Source organism: Athene noctua, chromosome 1 (genome assembly GCF_965140245.1).
Source record: "Athene noctua chromosome 1, bAthNoc1.hap1.1, whole genome shotgun sequence".
NCBI classification, from domain to species: Eukaryota; Metazoa; Chordata; class Aves; order Strigiformes; family Strigidae; genus Athene; species Athene noctua.
The window spans coordinates 89,833,418-89,857,505 of record NC_134037.1 but is presented as its reverse complement, the minus strand read 5'-3'; the positions used below and the strand labels follow the sequence as shown (position 1 = coordinate 89,857,505).

The following is a 24,088-nucleotide window of genomic DNA, read 5'->3' as shown; positions in this document are numbered from 1 at the left end:
GGATTACAACTGATACAGTGTTGTAATGCTAAATCTGCAGTTAGAGAACCTCAAACAATATGTGTGAGTGAACTGTTTCAGACCCAAATTCCAGTTTAAGTGTACAAATTGAGATGCCAAAGCCCGGTGCAAGGGGATTATTGTAGAGAAAAAGATTGCTCTGCACCTCAGGCCACACAACAGTAGCAGAGCTGCTTGGGGGCTGCTCCTCTAGTCTTGAGCAGATACAGGAGAGCCATGTTCACTTTTGTCCTGCTGCAGCTGATAGTGGGCTTTCTAGTTTTCAGTTTATGTGCCTGACAATTTGGTCCCAACAGCTTTTGCAATATAGCACATCTGCTATTAGATGCTAGTGAGTGAACAAAGCAGTATAATGAGAAGTAAAAGCAGACAAATACTATGCATCAGCTAAAATGGTAATCTTTCAAGAATGTCAGTGCTTTGTACTTTCTACAAAAATTGTATCAAGTGGAAATAATATCCCTCATTCTTCTGTTTGTCTGTCCTTAATCAGTTGTAAAGAATACATGGATGTTTGCCAGAGATATAAAGGTTAAGGTGCAATTTTATAATAACACATTCCTTCCCTTATATGGTTCTTTCAATCCAAGGGCAGGAGAGCAATTCACAAATAATTAGTTTAGTCTTGTAACAACCATGCTATAAATCCTGGCCCAGCCACATAGTGGTCACATTCTTAAATTTAACTATGTAAATATTCCCATGTTCAGGAAGAACTAATTACCTCATGACAGGGTTATTGCTGTACACTTAAATCCATTGCTGGATTGGGGTGAAATAGCATTTTCAGCAATGTCGTGACGATAACTGCTGAACTTCCTTGAACTGATTGTGTGGAAAGGACTGTGATACAAACAATGTTATTACTTCTCTTATTGTAAGTCTTAATATTTTTTTTAATTTGATTTGTTCTTACTGGTGTGTATGGTATCTTTCTGGTGTTTAGACTGCTTGTATTCTGGGACTCCCATAAAGTCCCAGATGACAGTACTCATTTAAAATATGGTTATATTGGTATTCAGCTTAGGTGTGGTCAGAGACAGAAGAATCTGATCCATGGAGAAGTCAAACCAGTGTAGAATGTAATGAAAATAAATGGTAAGGAATATCCAACAAAAGTGAATGCAAACTCCAGCTTACTTTTCCTTTCTTTGAAACACACAAAAAATATTCCTGTAGCACTGGAGGTAAAAATCTTTACTGCCAAGGTTCTTAATCCTGAACTACAGTCAGACATCAAAACTGCAATGCTTTTCCTTCTCATGCATGAAACACACAGCTGTACACAAAAAAACTCCAATGTTCTTTATAACTGTTTCAAGGAGAAATAAAATTAATTAACTGCAATAAAAGGTTCTAATTTCATGAGAATTCTAAACCAAATCTTGGGCAGCGTAGAAATATGTGTCACTATTTTAATATATAAAAAGAAAAATGGGGTTTTTTAGCTGCTGAGAGATTTGTTAAGACACATTTCCATGGGTTCTTGCCCTTGGGTGTAAGATTTGGAGAAGTATCTTAAGTAAATAATAATGTTTCAGCAAATAAAAAGTATTTGCATTATAGTTTGTTATGTATGAAAATATCCTTTCATTTTTATTGCTGAAATACTGCCACCTTTAGAAATTGTTTTGCTAAATGTAAACAAAGCATGGTTACCTAAGCTACCACTTCTGTGTTCAAGTATGTTTTCAAGGACTGAAGCAGAGTCTGGAATGATGGCAGCTTTTTTATCTTAATGCCTTGTAGCTCTTACTCCTTGCTAACAACATTTAGAACTCATATTTTTGTTTGAGTAAAGATACTTCTTTAACTAAGGCTAATAACAGAGTGGGAGCAGGTTCTGGCAAGATGCCAGAATCTCCTGAGTGGCAGTATGGGTCATCTTCCAGACACAAATATCTATCAGCTGAAAATGCTTGACTGTGCCATGGATGCCTGTATTAACCTTGAATCCTGGGAAGAAGCTTTGTATTATGGCAGCAGGACTCTGGAACCATACAGGTAAGAGATGTAATTGGTTCAACTGTTTCCGAGATGGGGGGAGAGGGGGCTGTCTCATTAAAAGCAAAGATTGTGTTTCATCTAGATGTTTCTTACTGGTTTTATTTCTTGATGTATATCTTGCCTTGCTTTTCAGGTTAATGAATGAAGCAGAGATCCCATTCTGCTTCGGTGGTCAGGCTGAGAGCAAATAAAATAATAATAATAGGAACTATAATAATAACTGCTTATTAGCTCCTCACTGTTTCATGTGTTGAGATACTGCTCCATCCCTGATCAGAAGCTGACTTTCTGGTTCAGGCACCATTGCCATGAGTGTATCAGTGTTTTGCGCTGAGTTATGTCAAGCTCAAGTGATAGGTAGCTGGCTGAAATAATGTATATTCTCTGTATTCCCTATACATAGAGTTATAGAAAGAATAAAATAAATCTTGAAAAATGTATTTTCAACTGGAAATGAAAAAGCACCTGGTCCCTGTTTTGGGAAGGGGCAGAGGTGGTTAAGCACTTGCTGTTCTTTCCTAGTCAGTATTTGCTCCTATGCTACGTGCTGGGACAGTTTCAGAGTCTGATAGCCTTTTACTGGTAAAGAAGGATGCTCTAGGAGATTATGCTTCATGTGGTAAGTCTTGAAATTGATTGGAGCCTGGAGCTGTAATGCAACTTTGGTCATCTAGTAATGAAAGGGCAGGTGCCATCTGCTTTGATCTGTGTTCTAAAAGCTCTAAAGTCTTAAATCTTTGGGTTCTGGAAATTTGCGTTGTAACTAAATGTAAACCTCTGCTGAATGTCTGGATATAATATCATTCATGCATGAATGTTCATTTTTGGTAAGGTATTTTTTAGAACATCCATTTCTTCTCTATTGTTCTTCTACACCATGTGATGTTCCAGTACATAGTGTGATGTTGAGAAGTGTGAGGCGCGTGCTAGTGCTGAACAATATGTGCTGCTGTGAACATGAACATCTCAGATTTTACATGTCTTCCCTAATCAAACCAGGATGCCATCAGCATTCAGCATTTTGCCTGAGGAAATTTCATCTGGCAGCCCATTTCTGAATAATAAAACTCTGGGCTTTACTTGAGAAACAACACAGCATTTCAGAGCTTTCACTATAAAGTAATTAGCAACAAATCTGCATAGGCTGTGGTACACCAGAGCAGTAGAGAAGCTCAGTGTTCATAAGGACTAGTACTTCTCATAGAGGAGGGCATGATTCTCACATTTCTTCGGGGTGAAATTCATGTCATGCATGTCCCACTTAACTTTTCAAGCAGAGCTTATGTAGTGCTGCAGCAGTACATGCTTTCTGCCAGCCTTCTACCATGTGGCGTGCTCCAGATGAAGAGAGTAGTCTGCCTGTTAAAATGTTCCCTTATTAAATAGTTGAAAAAAACTCCTCACTTTTTTTTTTTTAATTTTATAACTTGTTAACTCAGTTCTTCACAACTGAAAACTGAGGATTTTTCTACAGACATTTCCAAGAGTAGGTGTTACAGTGAGACCAAGTGAAATTTTGCCAGATAATTTAATAAAGCTTTCTCCATTTTGCTTACTGAAGTGTACTGTAGTTTTCAAGCTGTTTAATGCACGAGTTTGGAGATGAAGGAAAGGTTTTGACTGTGGATTCAATTAGTATCTCTTAAAGAATGCTATTTACATGAGGTATTTGACCTTTTTTGCACCTTGAAGAGCTTGTCCTTGTTCTCTCCTCATCCAAAAGCATTATTTAAGAGAGATTTTCAGTTGTTTTTTCTTTATATACCTTCAAGTCATCACTACAAGCTTTGACACACCTGAAACAAGATCCTCAGTTTCTCATTATAAGAAATTGTGTCCTAAGCAGCAGGATAGCAAATCCTAGGAAATCTTTTGGGATGCATTGAATTTCTCCTGTTGAATCAATCTACTGCTTGGCTGCTCCTGCAGTTCCGTTATAGCTATCTATTTTCCTTTCCTCACCTCTTGAAAAAGTATTCATGCAGCTCTCCACAGGGAATCACCTGAGATTTCAAGCAGTCCATATAAATAGGAAATCATTGTTACGACTTTAAAGGCTCTGGAGATTTGGTCAAAAACAATTCTAATTTCAGGTAATGTGTTTATTGTGCATTTTCCATTTCTTTAGCAGCAGGATTAATTTTCAGTGCTGTGTGACACATTGTATCATAATGTATATATGGTTGGTGACTTCTTCAGAATCATCCACTTCATGTAACTGCCAGAGACAGATGGTTGAACTGTTTTGTCATACTGAATACCAACCTCTATGTTTTCGGTAGTGATGATAACCTATAAGAAACATTGTTTAGGACCTCTCAAATATTTTTAGAACTTCCAAAAAGAGGGAGAGAGATGACAGCTGTCAAGAAGACAAGCTGCCTTCTCTTTTTGTGCTGGACCATAATTTGTTAAGACCTGCAACATGTACATTCACTGAGTAGCCTAAGCTAAATGTATCCACACAGCTTTTCTATTAAATGTCACAGTAATAGTCTGCCTGTCCAAGAGTCTTAACAAAAGTTAAGACATTTGCCTAAGTGAAAGCTGCCCCACATCATAGTCAGCACTCAGCAGCTTGCAAAACTAAACTTCCTTTCAAAAATCCTCATGAGCCTTAACCACAGAATAAAAGAATATCAGCAAGAGGTGTTACATGGGTTTGTCATGTCTCAGCACGTTCACACTCTGGGCTGACTGCTGCTTGTGAAGGAGTGGATTCAGAGATACTGAGTAAGGCAGAATTCCCTTAGGTTACCTCCAAGAAAGGACCCTAGCATTTAGCCCTTAGATTACAGAGAAGGCATGTATGTTTTGGGGCTTGGGTTTGTGTGGTTTTTTTTTTTTTTTGCCTTGTCTCAAGTATTCAGTGCTTACTCTGCCAAGAAAGAGTGGAAGTATGCATCTATTACAAAACTGCTAGATGTCCTCTGCTATTGTGACAACAGTAATAGGAGGACAAGTAGTAGCTAAGTGACACCAGGGGCCTACTGGATTTAGGAAGCAGAAGGGACTGGGTAAAGCCATGTTACCTCTGTGCTCTTGTGGCATCAGGTCTGGTGAGATTCTGATACAGAGAGGACAAACATGTTCATCCGTTTCTGTTCTGCACTGCTCATCATCTCCTGCTGTACCTAAAGCTAATGTATAAGTCACACTGATCTTCAGACAGGCTGTTTTAATTAACAACCCTTCATCTCCACTTCTTCAGCATTAGGAATTACTGGAGGGCTCCAACATTGACAAGAGGAAATTCCTTCTTTTCATCCCCTACAGAAGTGTTGTGCAGGAGTGTTGTTCTCGCTCTTCCCAGGGCAGTCTTGCACATCCTTCCCCCACCATCCTCCCTCTGCTGAGTCAGCACCAATACAGGGCTTGTGCTGTTGTAGCTGTTCTGCTTCTGGAGTGAGAGGGAGCTGGGTAGGTACGAGCATCCCATATTTGAGGTAGATGTGCATCATTTGTCTGTTCTTCTTACTCCTATTTGCTATCCCCTCCAGTGATGTTTTGCAGTATCCCATTACTTCATCTTTTCTTGGTGACTGAGATCTTTTAGGAAACAGGGAAAACAATCCCAGTCAACACAATTTCAGATTGTTCTGCAAAGGGCTAGGTTTAAGAACAGTGTCTGGGATATGCTTCTCATCGAGTATTTTCTTGAGAACATTGTTGAATTTTCATTGTGTGAACAAAATGTCAGCCAGGAATATTTGATTTAGAATTCCAATTCAATAGATATGATCAACTGTAGTTTGTAAGTATGTGAACTTAAATCAAAAGGCAGATTAAAAAATTGGTAGTTGCTGTAGTATCTTTTCCATGAGTCATGATCTTGTAAAAAATCCAAAAATAGCTGTAGTACCTAGTATTCTTGGAAGAGACTCTGAACCTATTTTTCTTCTTCAAAAAGTCTCTCCAATAGAGTGTGATTTTATTTTGGTCTGATTCCCCCCCCCCCTTTTCAAATATTTTACAAAAAATCCTGCTCTTACTGGTATGTGTTTTCTAATATACATGATACATGCAATGACTGGAAATAAATTAAAATTTTTCGTCTTTACCTATGATGAAATATATATGGTTCTTTACTGAGTTCGGCAGACTCCTGAATACTCTCTAGTTCTGAGAAAATTGACTTGAATTTACATTTACATTGAAAGTTAGAGTACCTAGAAAGCTAAAAAAAAAAAAAAAAAAGTGAACTGCAGTGATAAATAGGACCACTGGGGGATGCTAGTGCTTAAGGGTTAAAGTCTGGATTCAACGCTAATCGGCACCCTGGTTGTGGGAGGTCCCCTGGGGACTTGTGCTTGGCGGGCAGATTTCTGAACCTACGGATAGTAGTAATTCAGTGACCAGAGTTCAGTGTCTTAATCATAAAACATCAGTGGTAACCATAAATCTTACCTCTGGGATCACCTGAGAGGGAGACTAAAATATGAAGGTGGAGAAAGCAATTCAATGAAAGAATGAAACAACGAACAGAAAGAATAAAATCTACCTTGCTTGCTTTTCTCGGGTTTTAGAAAATGGCCATGGGCATTTAGCTCTGATGTGTGGAAAAGAAAAATGTGTGGAAAGAAAAGAAAAAATATCTTACCAAAGAACTGTAAGAAATTAAACAAATTGCAGCTCATGGGAAAATCTGAATAACAAGTATCCTTTCTTTCTGATGTCTAAACAAAAAGGTGTGAATTAAGATTTAGGAATTGGATTTTGGTTCATGAATGGTTCCACTGATTTTTCATCTACACATGGTAAGACAGTAGTCCCAAGTAAACATCAGAGGTTTGTGAAAGGGAGAGCGAGGTACATTTGCTAAAAGAGTAGGTTGTGTCTGTGCAGATATGCAAGGCTGAAGGCGTCACAGCTTACTGGAACCTCAGGGAGCTGTTGCTATAAACCAAGTGAGGAGCACTAAGCAGCCTTGGTGCACATTCAATGTAAGGAAATCAACAAAGGGATGAGAGCTTGATAGTCACAAAGTGCTAAAGCAGGTAGAAACAGTGGACAGCGTCAAGATCACCTCCCTCTCCACTTTTGTCCCCAGTTGTTGATAGCAGATCACTCTTCATTGCTTGTGTTTAGTGAGTTATATGAAATTAGCTGGCACTATTAGCATAAATCAGTGGAGGCCAGACCATCTTTACAAACCACCACAGCTCATGAAGTAGAAATCCTCATGAGAGATTGTTGATGTTATATTTGTAGTATAACAAAAACATTCTTCACTTGAACATGTGTCTCCTAGTGTAAGGCAGACCTTCTCATGCACTGTACTCTGTATATTGTCATGTTATACAGCTTTTCAAAAAATTAGGATATATATGAACATTTGTATCATTTGTATGATAATTTTATTTGTTCCTACTTTATCCCCGCTTTATCTCACATGTCCTTTATGTGAGATAACACAGGTGTCACAGTAGATTATTTTTTTTGTTGTTGCACATTTGTTATTTTAATCAGAAACCTGAAAATGATTTGTGTTCTGGAGAAGTTTGGATATCTCTTGGGTATATCTGAAAGGACAAAAATATACATCACAAACCCATGAAAACTGTAAACTCTAGATGGTTCTTTTTTGTTGGCCCCCTGGGTACAAAAACCCAGTATAAACTGGAGAGTGTATTGTCTCTGGTTCATTGTAGGTAGTTCTTCCAAAAGACAGATGTATGTAGATGTGTGATATTTGCACAATTTCTGGCTTCAGTGTACCTATTTTCTAGATAAACAGGGAGCATGCTTCTCCCTGGCCTGATATCTTTAGGAATCCACTTTAGCAGTCCACTCCTATATTCCATTCCTCTCTACTTCCTCCCCTCCAGAACCCTCCAATCCCAACAGCCTTTTCCAAAAAAAGAAAAAGAAATGTTTGAAGTCTGGTGCCTAAGTTATCTGTGTCCTGATCAATCCATTTCCCACACAGGAAACGGATTTTCTAATGTGCTGCTTGCTTGCTACGTATGTCTGCATAGCACCAGTGCCTTCAATTCTCTGGTCCTTTTCTAGTTGCTTTTCTTGTATCCTTCCATTACAACCACGTGTTGTCCCCAAAAGTGATACTGAGCTGCGTAATCCTCAATGACTTCTGTAAACTCACACACCCATGAGTGCTCTACCACCTACCTTTCCTTATTTTCACATATTGCACATATGGATAAAATTTCTTACTATTCTCTCCAGTCATGCTCACTGTTTTTCAGGCATAATTTTGCTATGTCTAGGTTGTCCAATGTACTCTATCACATATGAGTAGAAGTTCAGCAACACCAGTGTTAATTTGCAGTACGTCATTCAGTATATACCACATTTCTTAGGAGAGCTAAGACTTCTTAAATAGCTTTATTGCTGCAAGGTTTTTCTGACAGTGTTCATCCAGTAGCTCTATATTTGTATACTAGTGCTTTCTACCTTCACTTTTAGCTTTCTAGTTTTAGTTTCTAGTTTCACCTTTCACACACACCAAGAGCTATTTGAATCTGAATTTTATAGATAGTGATCTCATAGTGATGTTAGTGAACTAAATCACCAGGTTTTCCAGAGTTTCATTTTTCTCTGACAAAACTACAAGGCTTGATTTCTCCATCTCTCACATAGCATTTCCAAGGTGTTTCAAGACACTTCTTGAAACAGCTGTGTTCTCTGTCAATGATAACCTCATCTGTAGAGACTTTTTTGATTTTTTGCACTTAGGATCTCTTTCAGATTAAGCTGTTAGACCATTCAGGGCTTCAGGCTTTGTCTAGGTAAGGATTTCAGTCCTAGTCTACCTGTCTATCAGAACTGAAAGCTTCAGTTTGGTTTTGTTTTTTTTACTTAAGCAGTAATAGCTGGTATCTTTGTCTTGTAATCAGGGGGTCTTTTGGGGTTTTTTGTAATTTACAAAGTACGAATTTATGCAGCCCTTACCTAAGCTCTTTTCATTAGTCTGCTTGCTATTACACACCCATTAAAGGACACACATGAATAAAATAGAAGTATTAAACATGTACTAAGCAAATATGAAGCTCTCATACTAACCTACGAATGTGTAAGTAGATATTGCAAAGACCTGTGTGCTGTGAAAAAAAATGCAACACAGTTACTCAGCTGGAATGATTTTGAGAATGGTTTTTGGGAATCCACAGTGTCTGTGTGAATCTGGCTAAGAAGAAAAGGGGGGAGTTGACAGCATATGGATTCTAAACAAAGGTTTGGTTAGAACCTGAGCTAAAATGGGATTGGGAAGTGATATCAAGGGAACAATTAACAGTTAATAATAGATATGTATGAAGCATATGTGGAGTTTTGGATTCCTTTGACATTGCTTTAAAAAAGCTATTTTAGAGGCAAATCTTGTGGTGAAGAGGGAGACAAAGAGGAGGAGAATCATTAAAAAAGAAAGATAAACTTACAATACTATCTCTGATGAAAGAGACGAAAAAGGAGAGAGGACATGCAGAAAATAGCAGAAAAGTTATAAGGAACAACGCATTCTTGGGGGAGAATTAGTAAGAGTTTGATTTTAGTCAGAAAATATATATTTCTTTCTTTGAATAAATCATCCATTTATGTTGAGGAGACAGAGTGGAGACGGCAGTACTTTTAAGGAGGAAATCAATTAAGAGTTCCTGATGGTGGACATGTGAACAGTGGTGAAAAGGGGAAATTGTGGTATTTAAGCAAGTAAACAGTCTAAGCAACCTTAAAGGCTGAAAAAGATGAAAAAGCAATCATTTTTTCTATTGAAAATGTGGAAAAGTTACTGAAAGAAAAAACACCGTTGTGAGGAAGGGAAGAAGAAAGGAGCAGCATACAAGGAGTAAATAAATTAAAGAATGTAGATTCTGTTTAAAGGGTAAATCAATGAGATTGGCCAAGGAGAGAGTGATGGAGAGATGGTGCTTTGAAGAGAGGTATGCAGAACCAGAAAATTGAAGGAAGTATCATCAAACAAGAACCATGCCAATGAGTGACCAAATTCCTAGTGAGATGACCCATCCAGCAGGGAAACCAGAGCATGAAGGTCAGTGAGGTTCTGCAGCAAAATAGGTGATGCTGAGTAAAGCAGAAATTTCCCAGACTGATGTTGACAGGAAAGGAAAAGAAAAAACTGAACATGCAGGTGAGAGGAAAATGTAAATTACTGCAGGGAGCAAATCCTAGAGACCACACAGTTGGTAGATAGTGTGATGGTAGCCTACAAGTTCACTGGCTCTTGAATCTACCAGCTACTGAGTAAAAAGGCTAAAATGTAATGGAAGATCTTATTAGCAATGCATTACTCAAATGTCCCTGAAAACCAGAAATATCCTTCTTTTCAGGCCCTGTGTTTACTAAGCTCGTGTATAATGCTACCTTGGTTAACAGGTTGATGCATAGTCCTGTCTACCATATCAAATCTCTCTGAGCTATATTTCTATTGACCTGGTCAAGGTCTGTTAGTCAGTTTACCTTAACCCCATAAACCCAGAAAATCCAGTCCTTCTATACAGGGGACATTTGGAGGTATCAGAACTAGTTCTAAATTACCTAATCCTGGTATAAGAACCAGCACAGCCACATTAGGATAGCACTCTGCCTCATATAATTAGCAGTAGAATTGTTCCATAGGGGACTACTCAAGGAAATGTTGAGATTATTAACTGCTACACAAACATTTGTTGCATTACCTCATAAATACAACAGTTCCTGGCCTTCAGAAATTTAGTCAATGGCTAATCTTCTCTTTACTTCTCTGTATAACATCTAAATGTTGGATTATGCAACGGTGTGATGTGACCTTATGTTTACCTGCAAAGCCCTCCTGCATATATTCCCTTGGATGCCAAAAAAGGTGCTTCTTCCTTCCTTTCCACTCTGGTTTTCCACTAGAAAATCTGTCTGCTTTAGGCCAGAACCCCAAACACTGCCTGCTGGTATCTAACCCTGAGATGTCTGCCAAGTCCCAGATAATCCAGTTCCATGGTTAAGCAGGTGATTCAGTGCTTCTCCTCTCTCACCCCCTTACCTCTCCTAGATGCCCTTCTCTTCCCTTGAGTATACTGGAACCTCTTTTCTCAGTTTCAGTTTGTCATTTCATCATCAGGCAAGACACAGAAGCCTGAATCACCTTTAGTAATGTGACTTTGAAGATGAAAGTAAGAAGGAAGAAACACAAAGCAAATGAGTGTGGATAGAGAGCTGAACAAAGACAATAAATGATTACAAATGTTGGAAGGCTAATAAAAGACAGGCTATAGCACTGCTAAAGAAAAAGGCTCTGAGAAACATAGTAGGCTGCCCAAAGGGCCATGAAAGCCGACAAAAATGAGAGCAAGATAAATATATCAGAGAGAAAAAAAAGAAAATCACCTTCAGGAAGTGATACCAGTCTACTAATGAATAATAAAAAAATATGCATTTTACAAACAAGATAAAGTCATCTTGGAGGAAAACTGAGGAATGCAGTGCACAGATGACCAGTAAAAGGAGAGAGGGAAAAGTATCGGCAATCAAAGAACAATTACAAGAAGCCCAGAAATATCAAAGTTAGGGAGGCAAAGCCTTTCTTTTAACTTCTCCCCATCATCAGAAAAGATAAAAAAGAGAGAGGGCAAAGAAAACAGATACTGCTATAGTTGCAAGCACTTTCCTAAGAGAAAAATCAGCTTTCCCTAGCTGTGCAGTGTGCTCTTGGAAAATATGCTTGATGGGCTGCCAGAAGTGAAGATAAAGTTCTGGAATCAAAGTGTGTTCATTACAGCCACATCATGAATACATTTCCATATTAATTCAGGTATGTTGAATGATGCACACCAAGGATTTAATGTACTTTTAAGGCTGGCCAGCATTTCAGAAGTCTTCTGAAAACTGGCAAAAGTGACAGCCAACTAGTAGAAACATCTTAAACCAAGTCTTTTACTCGATTCAGTGTTGATGAAATAGAAAAGAGAAAAAGAAAAGAAAATCTTTTCAAGCCGTTGTGTGCTTGGCAGACTTTGAAAAATGGAATTAGATCCTACATTGCCACAAAACAAAAGGCTCAGTATATACACTCATAAAGAGGAAAAACATTTAGGAGTTTAATTTTCTTGTCATAGAGGGGATTTGCAAGATTTACCACAGCATTTTGTGGAAAACTTTGCTTTAGACAGTGGTGCAAGATACATGTTTTAAAAATGTTTATGTAAATGTGTCTGGAGATCTTACTTGGAAAGAATGGGAAGTTGCTGCATGTTGTACTCTTTGAGGTGTTCTGAAACACAGACCATTTGTCCTGTGAAACACAGAGTAACTTATCAAATCTTACAAAAAGTCACACAAAGTAACATGACCAGGGAAATGTTCTACTAGTTAGTTGCTTGCTCTCATGACAATAACTAGAGATAAGTTATCTTAGATATTTGTCTCACTACTGCACCATCATAAGGCCTTTTATTTTTCAAGGGATTTCAAAATGTGTAACTAAATTGGGTAATATTACTTCTACCAATTCAACATCTCATAATTTTGAGATGAAAAGCAGGTTTACATGCTTGCAGTAAGATAACATCTTGGATGCATACTCAAGCTTTATCTGTTACAACCATCTGGATTCAGTTCATCTGTGTATTGTCTTGCTGGCATGTGTGCAGTGCAGGTGAGCTCTACCAATGCTGGATATTTATCAAGAGAAGCTATCAAATTGTGCAAGGTTGCTTGTGTCAGTAGAGAGAAAGAAAGAGAAGGATGGGGAAAAACACCCATCTTTTTCATGTAACAGAGCATAAACATTAATCTGTGACACAAATGAAAGTACATTGACTTTCAGTAAAATTGTTAATTTTATTCGGTACTCCATGCTTTCAGTCCCTGCCTTGCTCTGAGAGCAGCATTGTCCCAGGGATGTACTCCTGTCTTCTGACACCTTGAGGAGCACAAGAAAGGACAGTAATTATACACCTCTGATGTGTTAAACTGTGTCCACTGACGAACAACCAACTCCAGATATTGTAGTGGGATGTGGCTTTTTCCCAACCACTTGTAGTGGTGAGGACTGTTACTGTTCCTGATCTTTGCATTTGAAAAACACCAGGGATAGAGCATTTACTGTGTCCAGTGACACTCATAAAAACCCATAGTGAATTGTCCTCAGACCCTGCTAGGGAAGAGTGACAACAAATTTGCTGATAAATGAAAAGGACACGGCTCCATAGAAATCAGTGGTGGTTTGTGGATCCTGATTTCCCTGAAACTCTCAGCAACACACAGGTCAGTGGCAAAAGGCCTTCACTGTTGGTGATAATGGTGTGGTGTGTATAACTGGGGGCTCAGTCTGCTTAGGGAGTCAAGCAGTAAGTCTTCTTCTACAAAATCTATTTCAAAGGTCAGAACCAGACAAATATTTACCAGGCTGAATGTGGAAGAAAATTTACTTACCTTTTTTCTGATATTCACACTAAAAAGCTGTCCCTTCCTTTTTGTGCCTTCTATTTAAACATAAGACAAGGTGAAGTTCTTGGCTGCTCTGAACTAATCGAACTTGGTTTACATCAGGTAAGGATGTAAAGGATTCTCTAGGAATCTCTACCTTTCTCTCAGGCACAAATGCAGATATTCATGGTGTATATTCACGTTTTGCTCATAACAGCTTCTCTTGCTGTTACTGATTCCTAGCTAGGTAAATTCACAATTAACAGGATTGCTGATGTCTTTAACAAGTTTGGTTATACTTTACTTCAGTTTTGTTGCTATTGGGTTTTATATCTGTCTATTATTCCCTGTCTTTGCGGTCATTTTATCAAGATCTATTTGTAATGGCTTCAAGCAAATATATACATGCTTAAGCCACATGTTGCATTCCAGTAAACAGCACAATCCTTTGGTCATTTCTGCACACTCCTCAGGTGGCTCATCTCTAGCCCCAGGGCTACCCTTTAGCAAATTTCTGCTTGGTTTTGTTTAACTGAGGTTGGCAAAAGTGATTTGATTTCCAGGGTCTTTGCAGTGCTAGTGACAGCAGTGGCTTATATAGCGATACCTTAGCCTGTTCCTGAAACAAAGTTAGCATGTTGTATTTGATGCAATAACACTACCCCAACTTGTGATTAAGTGCTTAGTGAGTTCCATTTCCTTATAAGAACATGTGTAAGAACCCAAGAATGTATGCCACAAGTGAACTAAGCATTAATCTGTCAGCAGCTTAAGTGTTTGGGATAGTGCAATGGAAATATGTGGTATAGTGACACAGTGTTTGTTCTCTGGGAAGCACTTAAGAGCAGATGGAACCTGTAAAATAGACTGATTCATGAAAGAGTACACAGCTTCTATCAGATTTGTTGGATGCTTCCTTGTTTTAACCTAAATAAACACAGGCCACATATGCTTGATTTTTCAGTAAGGTGTCAGTAGCTGCAGGTGGGGAACCCAACATTAATAGGTACACAGAAATTCATCAGGAAGGGACTTTTACTTAAAAGGTGTGCTTCTCTTCTAAAATAATGAGATGGGTAAAAAGTACACTATCATTGTGGATATATCCCAAGGAACTAAAAAGAGATTAAGGATTCTACAAGAATATAAAGAATAAGATGCTAGAGTCTCTTTACAGTTCAATGGAAAATTAAGTCTGTAGCAGGCATGTCTTAGCATAAATCAATAGCATCTATAAAAATGTGGTAGGGTTGTATGAAAATTAGATGCAGACCTGTAAAATTTAACAGAAAAATGTTAAGCATCCTACAGATCTGTTGAAGCATATTGTAAAACTGCAGACAATGGATATAGTTGCAAGTTGAATTCCACTAGGGTATGTATGTGAAAGAGACATTGCATTAAGTATCCTTAATGGTGACTTCCTGAGCTCCACCACTTACTAAGCTGAAGGAATAATAGACCCCATATCAAGATCTGGAAAACCCTTATATTCGTGCAAAGCTTCACCGCAGTCACTGCTTTATCGATTTTGAGTTGTGTGCCACTGTGGTGGTGGCAATTTAGTTTTTGCATTCCAAAATTTGCACCAAGTTGAACCTTCAGATGGAATTTGCAGAAAGCCTACAGTGACATTTATCTTGTTGTCACTGAACTAAATCAGCTTAATTCAAAACTTGGGTCTTTTTCATTTTTTGAAAGCAATCAAATCAATGTGTCTCCCCAAATAAAAAAGAGGATGTGGATTTCTGACGTCTTGCTCTCTGTTTAGTGCAGAATTTCTGTACCTGTAGCACAGATCTTGTTTCAGCTGATTGTGAGAAATTTGCCTGGGGTGAGCAGAGTAAGAAATAATATTAAAAATGTGTCTCTTGAAATATAATTCTACTCCTGTGAATTATGTGTGCTGCAGTCTCCAGTTAACTTTAAAACTACATTTCATATGTTCTTCGGGGTATAGTATATAATATTCTATTGAGCTAGTTTGTGTGTGCTGTTGGTAGGAGGACATATCCTTAGCATGCTTTTGAAATGCTCAATAAAGGTCATGCCTCTTCAAACATAAGTGAATCTTGACTATGCAAAGTATGGCAAAACCTGTTTAGCTGAAAAAAAAAAAAAACAACCAACAGACCAAACCTTTCCATTTTTCCCAGCAATAGTGTATCATGCACATTCTTTCTGCCCAGAGTACAGGAGAGCGTAACGGCAAGGGTCAGAGACATGCTGAAAGAATGCCATACATTGTCCCAGTAAATGCTTGGGCTTGCAGCAACTGCTAAGATATTAAAGACATTTTGGTGTCAGTGAGGCTTCTATGATTGTATTGTCTGTCCCTTTGCTTGTTAGTGCTACCTAGCAACTTGCATAAAGACAAAGATGTCAAGCATATGAAGTTACTACAAGTTTGTAGAAAATAAGAGGCCACATACAGAGTGCCAATAAAGAGAGAAGTTTAAGCTCATGTTCAAATGTATTAATAGACAACATCAAAATGTCCACATAGCAAAAAGCAGTTTTTAATATCCTGGTAGCCGGGAAAAAGCTTCACATCTACCTTACTATGGTAGTGTAAAACAATAAAACAATAACAAGGCACAAGGAGTTTGGTAAATTTTGGTGCTCCCTCAACTAATTGAACTCTTATCATTCAGCTGCTCACCTCAGTGGCACAGCTATGGGCAGAAGCTAAGTCCTTTCTCATCCCCATCAAGGAAAGGAAGAAGGTACAAAGAAGGTGAAAGAGAGCCATAAATAGCAACCAATATATTTGTTTATACTGAGGCCCATATTTCTCTTAGAAATTATGTCATCAGAGTTCAATATCTGCATTTTACAGGCATAATACACTGTGATATTACATCTTAATAAATGCTTTAGATTAAGAGAATTTACACGGTATCAGTGGAAATGTTTCCACTACTTTTTGTGCTACAGAATGGTTGATTTGGTTTGTTTTAATTATTTTGTTTTATTTTTAACGTATGGAGAAAAAAAAATTGCCATGGTAAAAATAGGGCAAAAACTTTAAAAACAAGAAAAATCTTGAATCCTGTCTGCAACTTCAATGTTACTTGAACATTATGTGGGGGGGAAAAAAAAAAGTCATTGCATACACAGCAGTTATTACTACACTGCCTGGACAAAGTTGAGAGGGTTTGTCAAGTCTGCATTCTTTTATATATCAAAGTGAACACAATCTTTGGTTAATGTGTTTGGAAAAAATTCAAAGCCATCAGGTGGAATACTTGGCACTGTTGTATTTGTTGGCAAAATTCTCTTGGCTTCATTAGGGCTAGAGTTTCATCTGTTGTGCTGGTTGTAGGTCGGTCAGCTGTAGACGGCTTGTGAATGAGTCATATGGAAGTGTCCCCAGTATCTTCAGAGCTGTCAAGTCTCACATACTGGGTAGGAGACTTACTCTTCTGACCTCTCCCTCATACTCCCCACCCCCGGCACAGTGGCTGTTGCTTGTCTCCATCCCCATGTCTGTCACATCTGACAATGAGGATCCCTGGCAAAAGTCAACTGGAATAATTTACTGCTAGATGATTCATTATCCAGGAGCAATGCAGTGACAGGTCCTCCTCTCTCATGTGCCTGGAAGTGCAGATAGTCACATGCTTATACACTCATCATCCAATACGTGGATCTTGTGTGTGGATCCTGTAGAGTGTTTCTCTTCCTCAGTTCTTTGTGGGTAAGGACGCTTTCATAAATTCAAGACCTGATTCTCTTTCATGTACATAATTTTTAAATTAGCAAACTTGTCTGGAAGTAAGAGAGCTGCACTTCTGACTTTTGTTCACTGTAGGAGTTTTTGTTACGATATGTTGACAGATGTTTCTAATTCCAGAGTTCAATGAAGCATTGTCTGCTCTTTAATTTTAGTGTAGCCACGTTTTACAATTCTACTTTATTCTCAATAGTTAAAGATACCTGCTTTTCACAGTCTCATGGAGATTACAAATTATTTTATCATGTAGCCCAGACAAAGCAGTAATTTACAAAGCAAAGAAGATTTTGTGAGACATCAATAGAATGCTTTTCACTGTATAATACACCATCTTCTGCTAAGCAAAAGGGGTTTGGATAATGCAAAGAAAAAACATTATCAAGTCTTTTTTTGCAGTTACCACTCTTTAACTTAACATCAGTGAAGAAAACTATGAAGTGAGAGTTCATGGACATGAAAAGGAAACTTACAATTAATAATTTTGAAACTGTCTATGTTATTCCCTCTTCTTGAAGTGTACCCTGTGCAGTGTAGGAGTTTGTCATAAATTATGGTCTTTTTCTGAATGGCAGTCATGAATAAGCTGATATTTTACTTAACATTTCTCAGAAACTTTTTTTATGTGGAGATTATATGGGGCCAAAAACATCTTAAGATTGCGTATCCAATTTTGTGAAGATTGGTACTTACATGACACCCTCTTTACTCTTACACAGCTTTTGTTTTTTCAGTGACTTCAGTACAGCGACTTTTGATTTCAAAATATTTTTTAAAAGACAAAGAGAGGTTGATGAATCAGAGGTATGAGAGGTAACTATATTATCTGGCTTGAAGTGATAGAAAAATTAAGTTAGTATGTAGTGTAAGTGTAAGTCTAAATAGAATAAATCCAGCCTCTGGCTGATGCTGGCCATATATTTGGTAGTGAAAGTGTTGGGAATGGCTCATCGCATTTTGAAGGAGCAAGTACTGATTTAAGAACTGCATTGATTTTAGTAGCTGCCACCATTGTTCCTCCTCTAGTGTGAAAATATCTCCAATTTTGTACATGATCGGCCTTCTATGTCACTGCATTTTGCTGTGTTTCATTCCTGACACCAACTTATGTGTGCCCTTTGACCATGCTATTACTGACCTCTAACTTTCTGCTGATACGAATCATACCACTGACCAGAGTCAAGTGGTGTTTATGTAAGATATATCCAGCCCTCTGTGTCAAAGAAGACTACATTATTTCAGAAAAAAAAATATTATTAAATAGACATCCTTTATAGAATGTAGTCTGGTTTATTCTCCTCCTGAAGACAGCTTGCTCACAACAGTCACTCAGGAGATCTGTTTTCCTTCTTTACATTTAAATGTTTGCCTTTTGTAAGCCACAGATTTCCCTGAAGTTCTATCTGTAACTGTACAAGCATACGGAAAAGTTGGCTGCAGACATGTGCATTGAACATATTGGAAACTTGCAGTCTGTGGATTCCTTGAATGACAGGATTTCAGAGCCTAGCTCTGTGTGTTCCTTGGAGCCTTTCACTGCTTGTTAACATACAAGTCCTTCATGATAGCTGGGAGCAACACCAGGACAACTTCTGGCTGTAAGAAGCTTGAGGCAGTGGCATGTCAGCTCTAAAGGAAAAACACCACCATGCCAACGCTCAACAAGCAAGTTGTTCACTGGTCTCCAGAACTAAGGGAGGTAATTTTCCATTAGATTTATGTCTCTGACTGACTTTTTATGCTGATTGACTGAATGATAGCTATGCTGCAGTGTTCATATACTAATTATTACACATCAGAAAATTCACGAGAGACAGCATAATGGGTTTTATAGTGCACAAACCAGAGTTTCCCATGAGTGGACAATTTATAAAATTTTTTCTGCATGCGTTCCATCATATTTATCTTGAGACAAGCTCACACTGTTCTTTACCTTGGGGACCGTAGTATTACTATCTTTATCTTCTGTTATCTTGTTTTTTTAGAGTACTAAAACATCTTTGAGATTTCTACTTCACTGCCAGATTTAGCTAAAATTAGCCAATGGATTCAGAAGTTACTAGAGAAGAACTGGCAGACAGATGATGGCTCCATAAATCTTGTTATCAGGCTGAAAATGGGATTATTTTCCCGAGCTGTCACAGAACAAGATAAAAGCCAGCAGGTCAGGGAAGGACAGGCTAACAATAAGATAGAGTATGACCAGGACATCAGTCCTTTCCAGTTTTAGACAGTCTGAGTACTGCTGGGCATGAGTGACATGTTACCAGTTCCCACATAATCTAGACATTATCCAGAAACTGTGACAAGGAGGAGTTTTAATGAGGGATTTGCTGAAAGCTAATGAAGTATTTTCATGGAAGCTTACAGAAAGCTGCTTCCAGATGTGAAAGACAGATTGAGAGAAAGTATAGTAGGAAAAAATGGAAAGTTTAAACTTTGGTGGGGCATGTTTCTCCTATTAGTGTAACTAAGCAATGACAATTTAACATCTCAGTTTGTTAGGTACCCTAGCACTGATTATATAGCTTTAGCTGATCAGTTTTACTGATTGCAGTGGAGCATCAACTTCTTTCTGCAAAGACAGTTTTGGCAGCTGCCAGATCTCCAGGAGTTACTCTCTTTCCCACCTGGCATTGGACTCTCATATACTTATCTCACATAACACCAAACGCTATCTTCCTATTTCCCCACATTCCTACCCATCTCAGGGCACCTTCCTACCCCTGCTCACTCATCTACAGGCATCTATTCTCTTTCCTGAATGACAACCTTTTTCTCTTAGAAGACAAGCTACAAATGACAAGGAACAGCACGGGATTTTCCTTCCTGCCTCTGTGTTTGCCCACAAATCCACTTCCACTACCCAGATGGTGCCCCTGCTGCAGACAATATTCACCTTTGGATGCTTTCCCAATATTTAAAATTGAGATATTTGATTCAAGGGGATACCCTTGCATAACCCAAAGCAATCCTCAAGGGACCGCATCCTGGGAATTGCTACATTAGGATACATTACCGTCTTACATTTTGTAGTTCCCAGTAATGGTTTTTCAGCAGTTGAATGTGTGCCAATCCCACACAATATGACTCAACTCAGCCAGAGGTTACAGGCCTCTGTCACTGAAATTAGAATTGGGCCTGAACAGAGCAAATTACAACTAGAGCTGAGAAAGCAATGAATAACAACTAATTTGTTTTCCAAAATTAATTTCTCCTTTGCCTTCAGAACAGCCATGAGCATTTTTCTCAGTTTTGCAGTTTTTCAGTTTTTGCAATTTTCTCAGATTTATCTTTAGTGGAGTTCTTTAAATGAATGTATTTTAGAATATTTTACTTTGTGACTGTACTGTGAATCTTTAAAACCCAAAGCTCAGTTTTTATCCCTCAGGTAGAAATGCTTGCTTCCATGCTAGCTGAGCATTAAGGCACTTACAGCCAAGTGCTGGCATTAAAAATAATGGAGATAATTCTTCTGCAAGTTTCTGCACAAACACAAAGCCATCTTGGAATCCTTACTAATGGTTTTAATTATGAGAACCAAGCTTTGACTTTAAAATTCACACATATGACTGGAACATGCATGCTATGAATATTTATTTCAATAGAATTCAAGTTGTCATTGACTGTGAAATAAAATCAGGGACCTGATGAATTCAGTTAAAATGCAGGCAAGTATGTTCCACTTCATAGCAAAGAACAGAATATTTTGTGCTGCTTCTAGCACACTTGGAAATGAGGAGAAAAAAAGCAATGTGTTTGTTTCCAGATGCAGTTTAGATGGTCAAATACTTTAAATGTTTGCAAAATTATTTTTGTTGCATCAACAAATGAATGCTATCTGTGGAAGATTTTTTTTTACCCATATGGTCTAGCTTTCTGTATGGTCTCGTTTACAGATCTAGTTTACCTCTCTTCTCTGTTCCCAGCCCTGGTACTTCACACTTTCCAAGTGGTTCCTGAGTTCCCTGAGGTACCTAAAATGCTCCATCTAAGCAATTCATTCTGAAACAAAGACAAGATGATAGTAATGTGATGTGTGTGCTGGATCCAGTGGTACAACTAGCAACAGTGATTAAAGTCAAAACTCAGCTGTTCAAAATTTCTCAGTTAACTTGTGGGTCAGGGCAGGGCAGTTAAATGAGCCTCCTCTCGAGACTGCATAGCCTGGTATTAGACATGATAGGGTTGTGTTGATTCACCACTTGCACCCACTACCACGCAAGATTGCATGATGCATTTTCATCCTGGGGTTTAAAGATTTGTGAACACTTAGTGTTAGAGGCAGTATGGATCTTCTAGGATACCTCAGATCAGGTGGTTCTTCTCTTTATCTCAGTAGCTAACCTCAGGAGGTGTTTTGGATCTGGTTCCTTCCTCTCCCAAATTATTCTTACACTCCTTACTGCTTCTTTGACTTAAACTTGTTTATCTTCATTTCTTTGATTCCTCTCTCTGTTCCTTGGTGAATAATGAGTTGGGCTGCGTGGTGCGTGGGGGGGGGTGTATCTCTCTAATTTCTTCTCCTTTATCCCCCATTAACTCAGCAACTTGAGAGTACAAATATGTATTGTCATTGGTGGCCTCTCCTTTTACTACAGGAGACACAAAACCAGTACCTCCTTCCAGTAGCTCCTGTGGAAAAAGGATGAAGACCCTATAACTTGAGTTCTCTTTTCTCCAAGGAAGAGGTTGTTCTTGTCACACAAAGTCCTCCTTTCATAAACAGTCATTTCTTCTGCCAAGGTAGGAGAGGATCTTTTCCATCTTCCAAGAAGAGCAAGGGAAGCCACCTCCCCTGCTCAGGCAGTACAGGAATGAGGAAAATTATCATCTCACTAGAGCTTGACAGCTCCATTCTAAATGGACAGATAAGCACCTTTGCACCTGGTCAGAGGGAAGTGAAACTGTGAGGACATTATCTAAACCTCATTAATTTCTGTGGGCTTTGGATATGGTTGTCAGAAGGTAGACTTTCACTATGGCCCAAGCATTCCCCACCTAACATATCTGCAGACTGTCATAAGCTAGAAGAGCAGTTTCAAGAAAGACATTTTTCTGAGAGCAGCTTTACCTTTTTTACTCTTCTCTGGCATTGCATTCCCCAACTTCATCTGCTGTCTTGACAAAAAGAAAATTAAAAAAGAAAATCTGAGTGTAGAAAGGGATTTAATGTACTACAGCTGCTTAGTCTGTTAAATCAAGTTTTGACCTATACTGAAATCCCTGTAGATTATATATCATTTTCCCCTTTATTTACATTGAAAGGGACCGTCAGCTCCCATGGAACTACACTCCCTGGTTACCGTTTGCATTACTGTTCAAATTTACCATGTGGATGATGCAACAAATACTCCCACAGTGTTGCTGTTGGGTCACAGCAATTGTGTGTGTGCTTCAGTGGGCGATGGAGGGTTAAATGCATTCCCTTGCAGTACATGCTTTCTTATGAGTTTTCAGGTTTTTATAGAGCTATTTTTTTTTCACCCCTTTCATCCATTTGTTGTGTATGCCCACATGACCTCCTGAAAATACAAACACACTCTTTTATTTGCAGAGCCCATTATCAGCCTTGTCTTTAGCCTCATGATAAAGGTCAAGTAGATTAGTTAGAGAGGCTCTTCCTTTCTAAATCCACGCTGGTTATCTCCTTTTAGATAATTACTATCCATGTACTTCTCTAATGTGCCCCAGGTTATAGTTTCCATTCCTTGAATACTGCAAGGTTAAATTCATCTACTTTTGACACATTTCGCTGGGTTTCAGCTCTGCTAACTGATTTAATGCCAGTGCTTTTGTGATTAGTCATCCCAGACTAGGGAAATAGAGCAAGCGCTTAGGAAGAATATTATTCTTCAATGCAAATCCTCTAAGAAACACTTGTGCTAAACCAGCTAATGTTTCTGACTTTTCATGTAACAGTTCTTCAGCTATCCATCCTCTAATCTCTTCCTTCAATGCTGTATTGCATATGCAAATTCATGCTGTTTATGGAAAACCTGTGGGAATAAAGAAGCGCAACACTAAGAAAGTGATGACTAATATTAACCTCCCTGTAACCTCTAGTCAGACTCTAAAATGCCACCGAAACATCAAGGCTTTCTAGGTTCTTATTTTAAAAAATAATGTTAAGAAGTCCACATTTCACACCTATCAGAAAAAAAGATATCATAGCATATTTCTCTTATTTTGTACTCTGTCTCCATAATAATAATTGCAGCAGAAACCTGAGAACATTAAACATATATAAACATGCAAGATGCAGCTCAAAATTACTTGCTTTCAGTGAATGCTCCTTATCTACTGAATTGTCAAGTTGGATAACTGTAATTTAATAGGTGCTTTATCCATAGTTAAGCATATGCTTTTTTCCTGGTTTTCATTATTATTCTTCATCACAACAGGACATTTAAAATGCTACATTAAAATCTCATATGGCATAAGGAATATGAAGAAAATATGGTGTTCCTTTCAAGATTTTTATTCTCCTCTAATTTGCTGATGAAAATACCTAGTTCTGCCTCATTTACACTTTCAGTATAATATTGATTCCTGATGTGATAACAAAGTGGGAGCATTTGGATATTTCATTTTGGACAGTACTATATCTTTAAAGGCCAAATGTTTTCTTGTGTGATGTATCTTTTCAGCAAAGCAGCAGTGAGAATTTATCATGGTGAGCAGCACTAGTTCTCCAAATAATTCATATCACTATTTAACTTCTCCCTTAAAAAATAGAAAAAATTATTATTAATAATAATAATAATAATAATAATAATAATTAATAATAATAAACAACCAGTCCATGTTACTGTGCCTGATACAAATTTACCAAAGATAAAATTTCATCATCCTCAGAGGGATATTTACATTTGTAACATTCATTTGTAGCTAATGCATGTGTCCTGTGGTCAAACAAATCTATTGTGGTAAGGAGCACAAAGCATCACA

At 38.1% G+C, this 24,088-nt stretch overlaps 1 protein-coding gene across 10 annotated transcripts in view; it reads left to right on the top strand.

Annotated features, from left to right (window-relative positions):
* The window catches only part of SMYD3 (SET and MYND domain containing 3), a 429,108-nt gene that overhangs the window by 373,709 nt on the left and 31,311 nt on the right, over window positions 1-24,088 (top strand). For all 10 annotated transcript variants that reach the window (XM_074925584.1, XM_074925573.1, XM_074925627.1 and 7 more), the window contains one exon: window positions 1,851-2,025. In XM_074925584.1, the coding sequence (XP_074781685.1) occupies window positions 1,851-2,025 (175 nt within the window). The remainder of the gene's footprint in view (window positions 1-1,850; window positions 2,026-24,088) is intronic.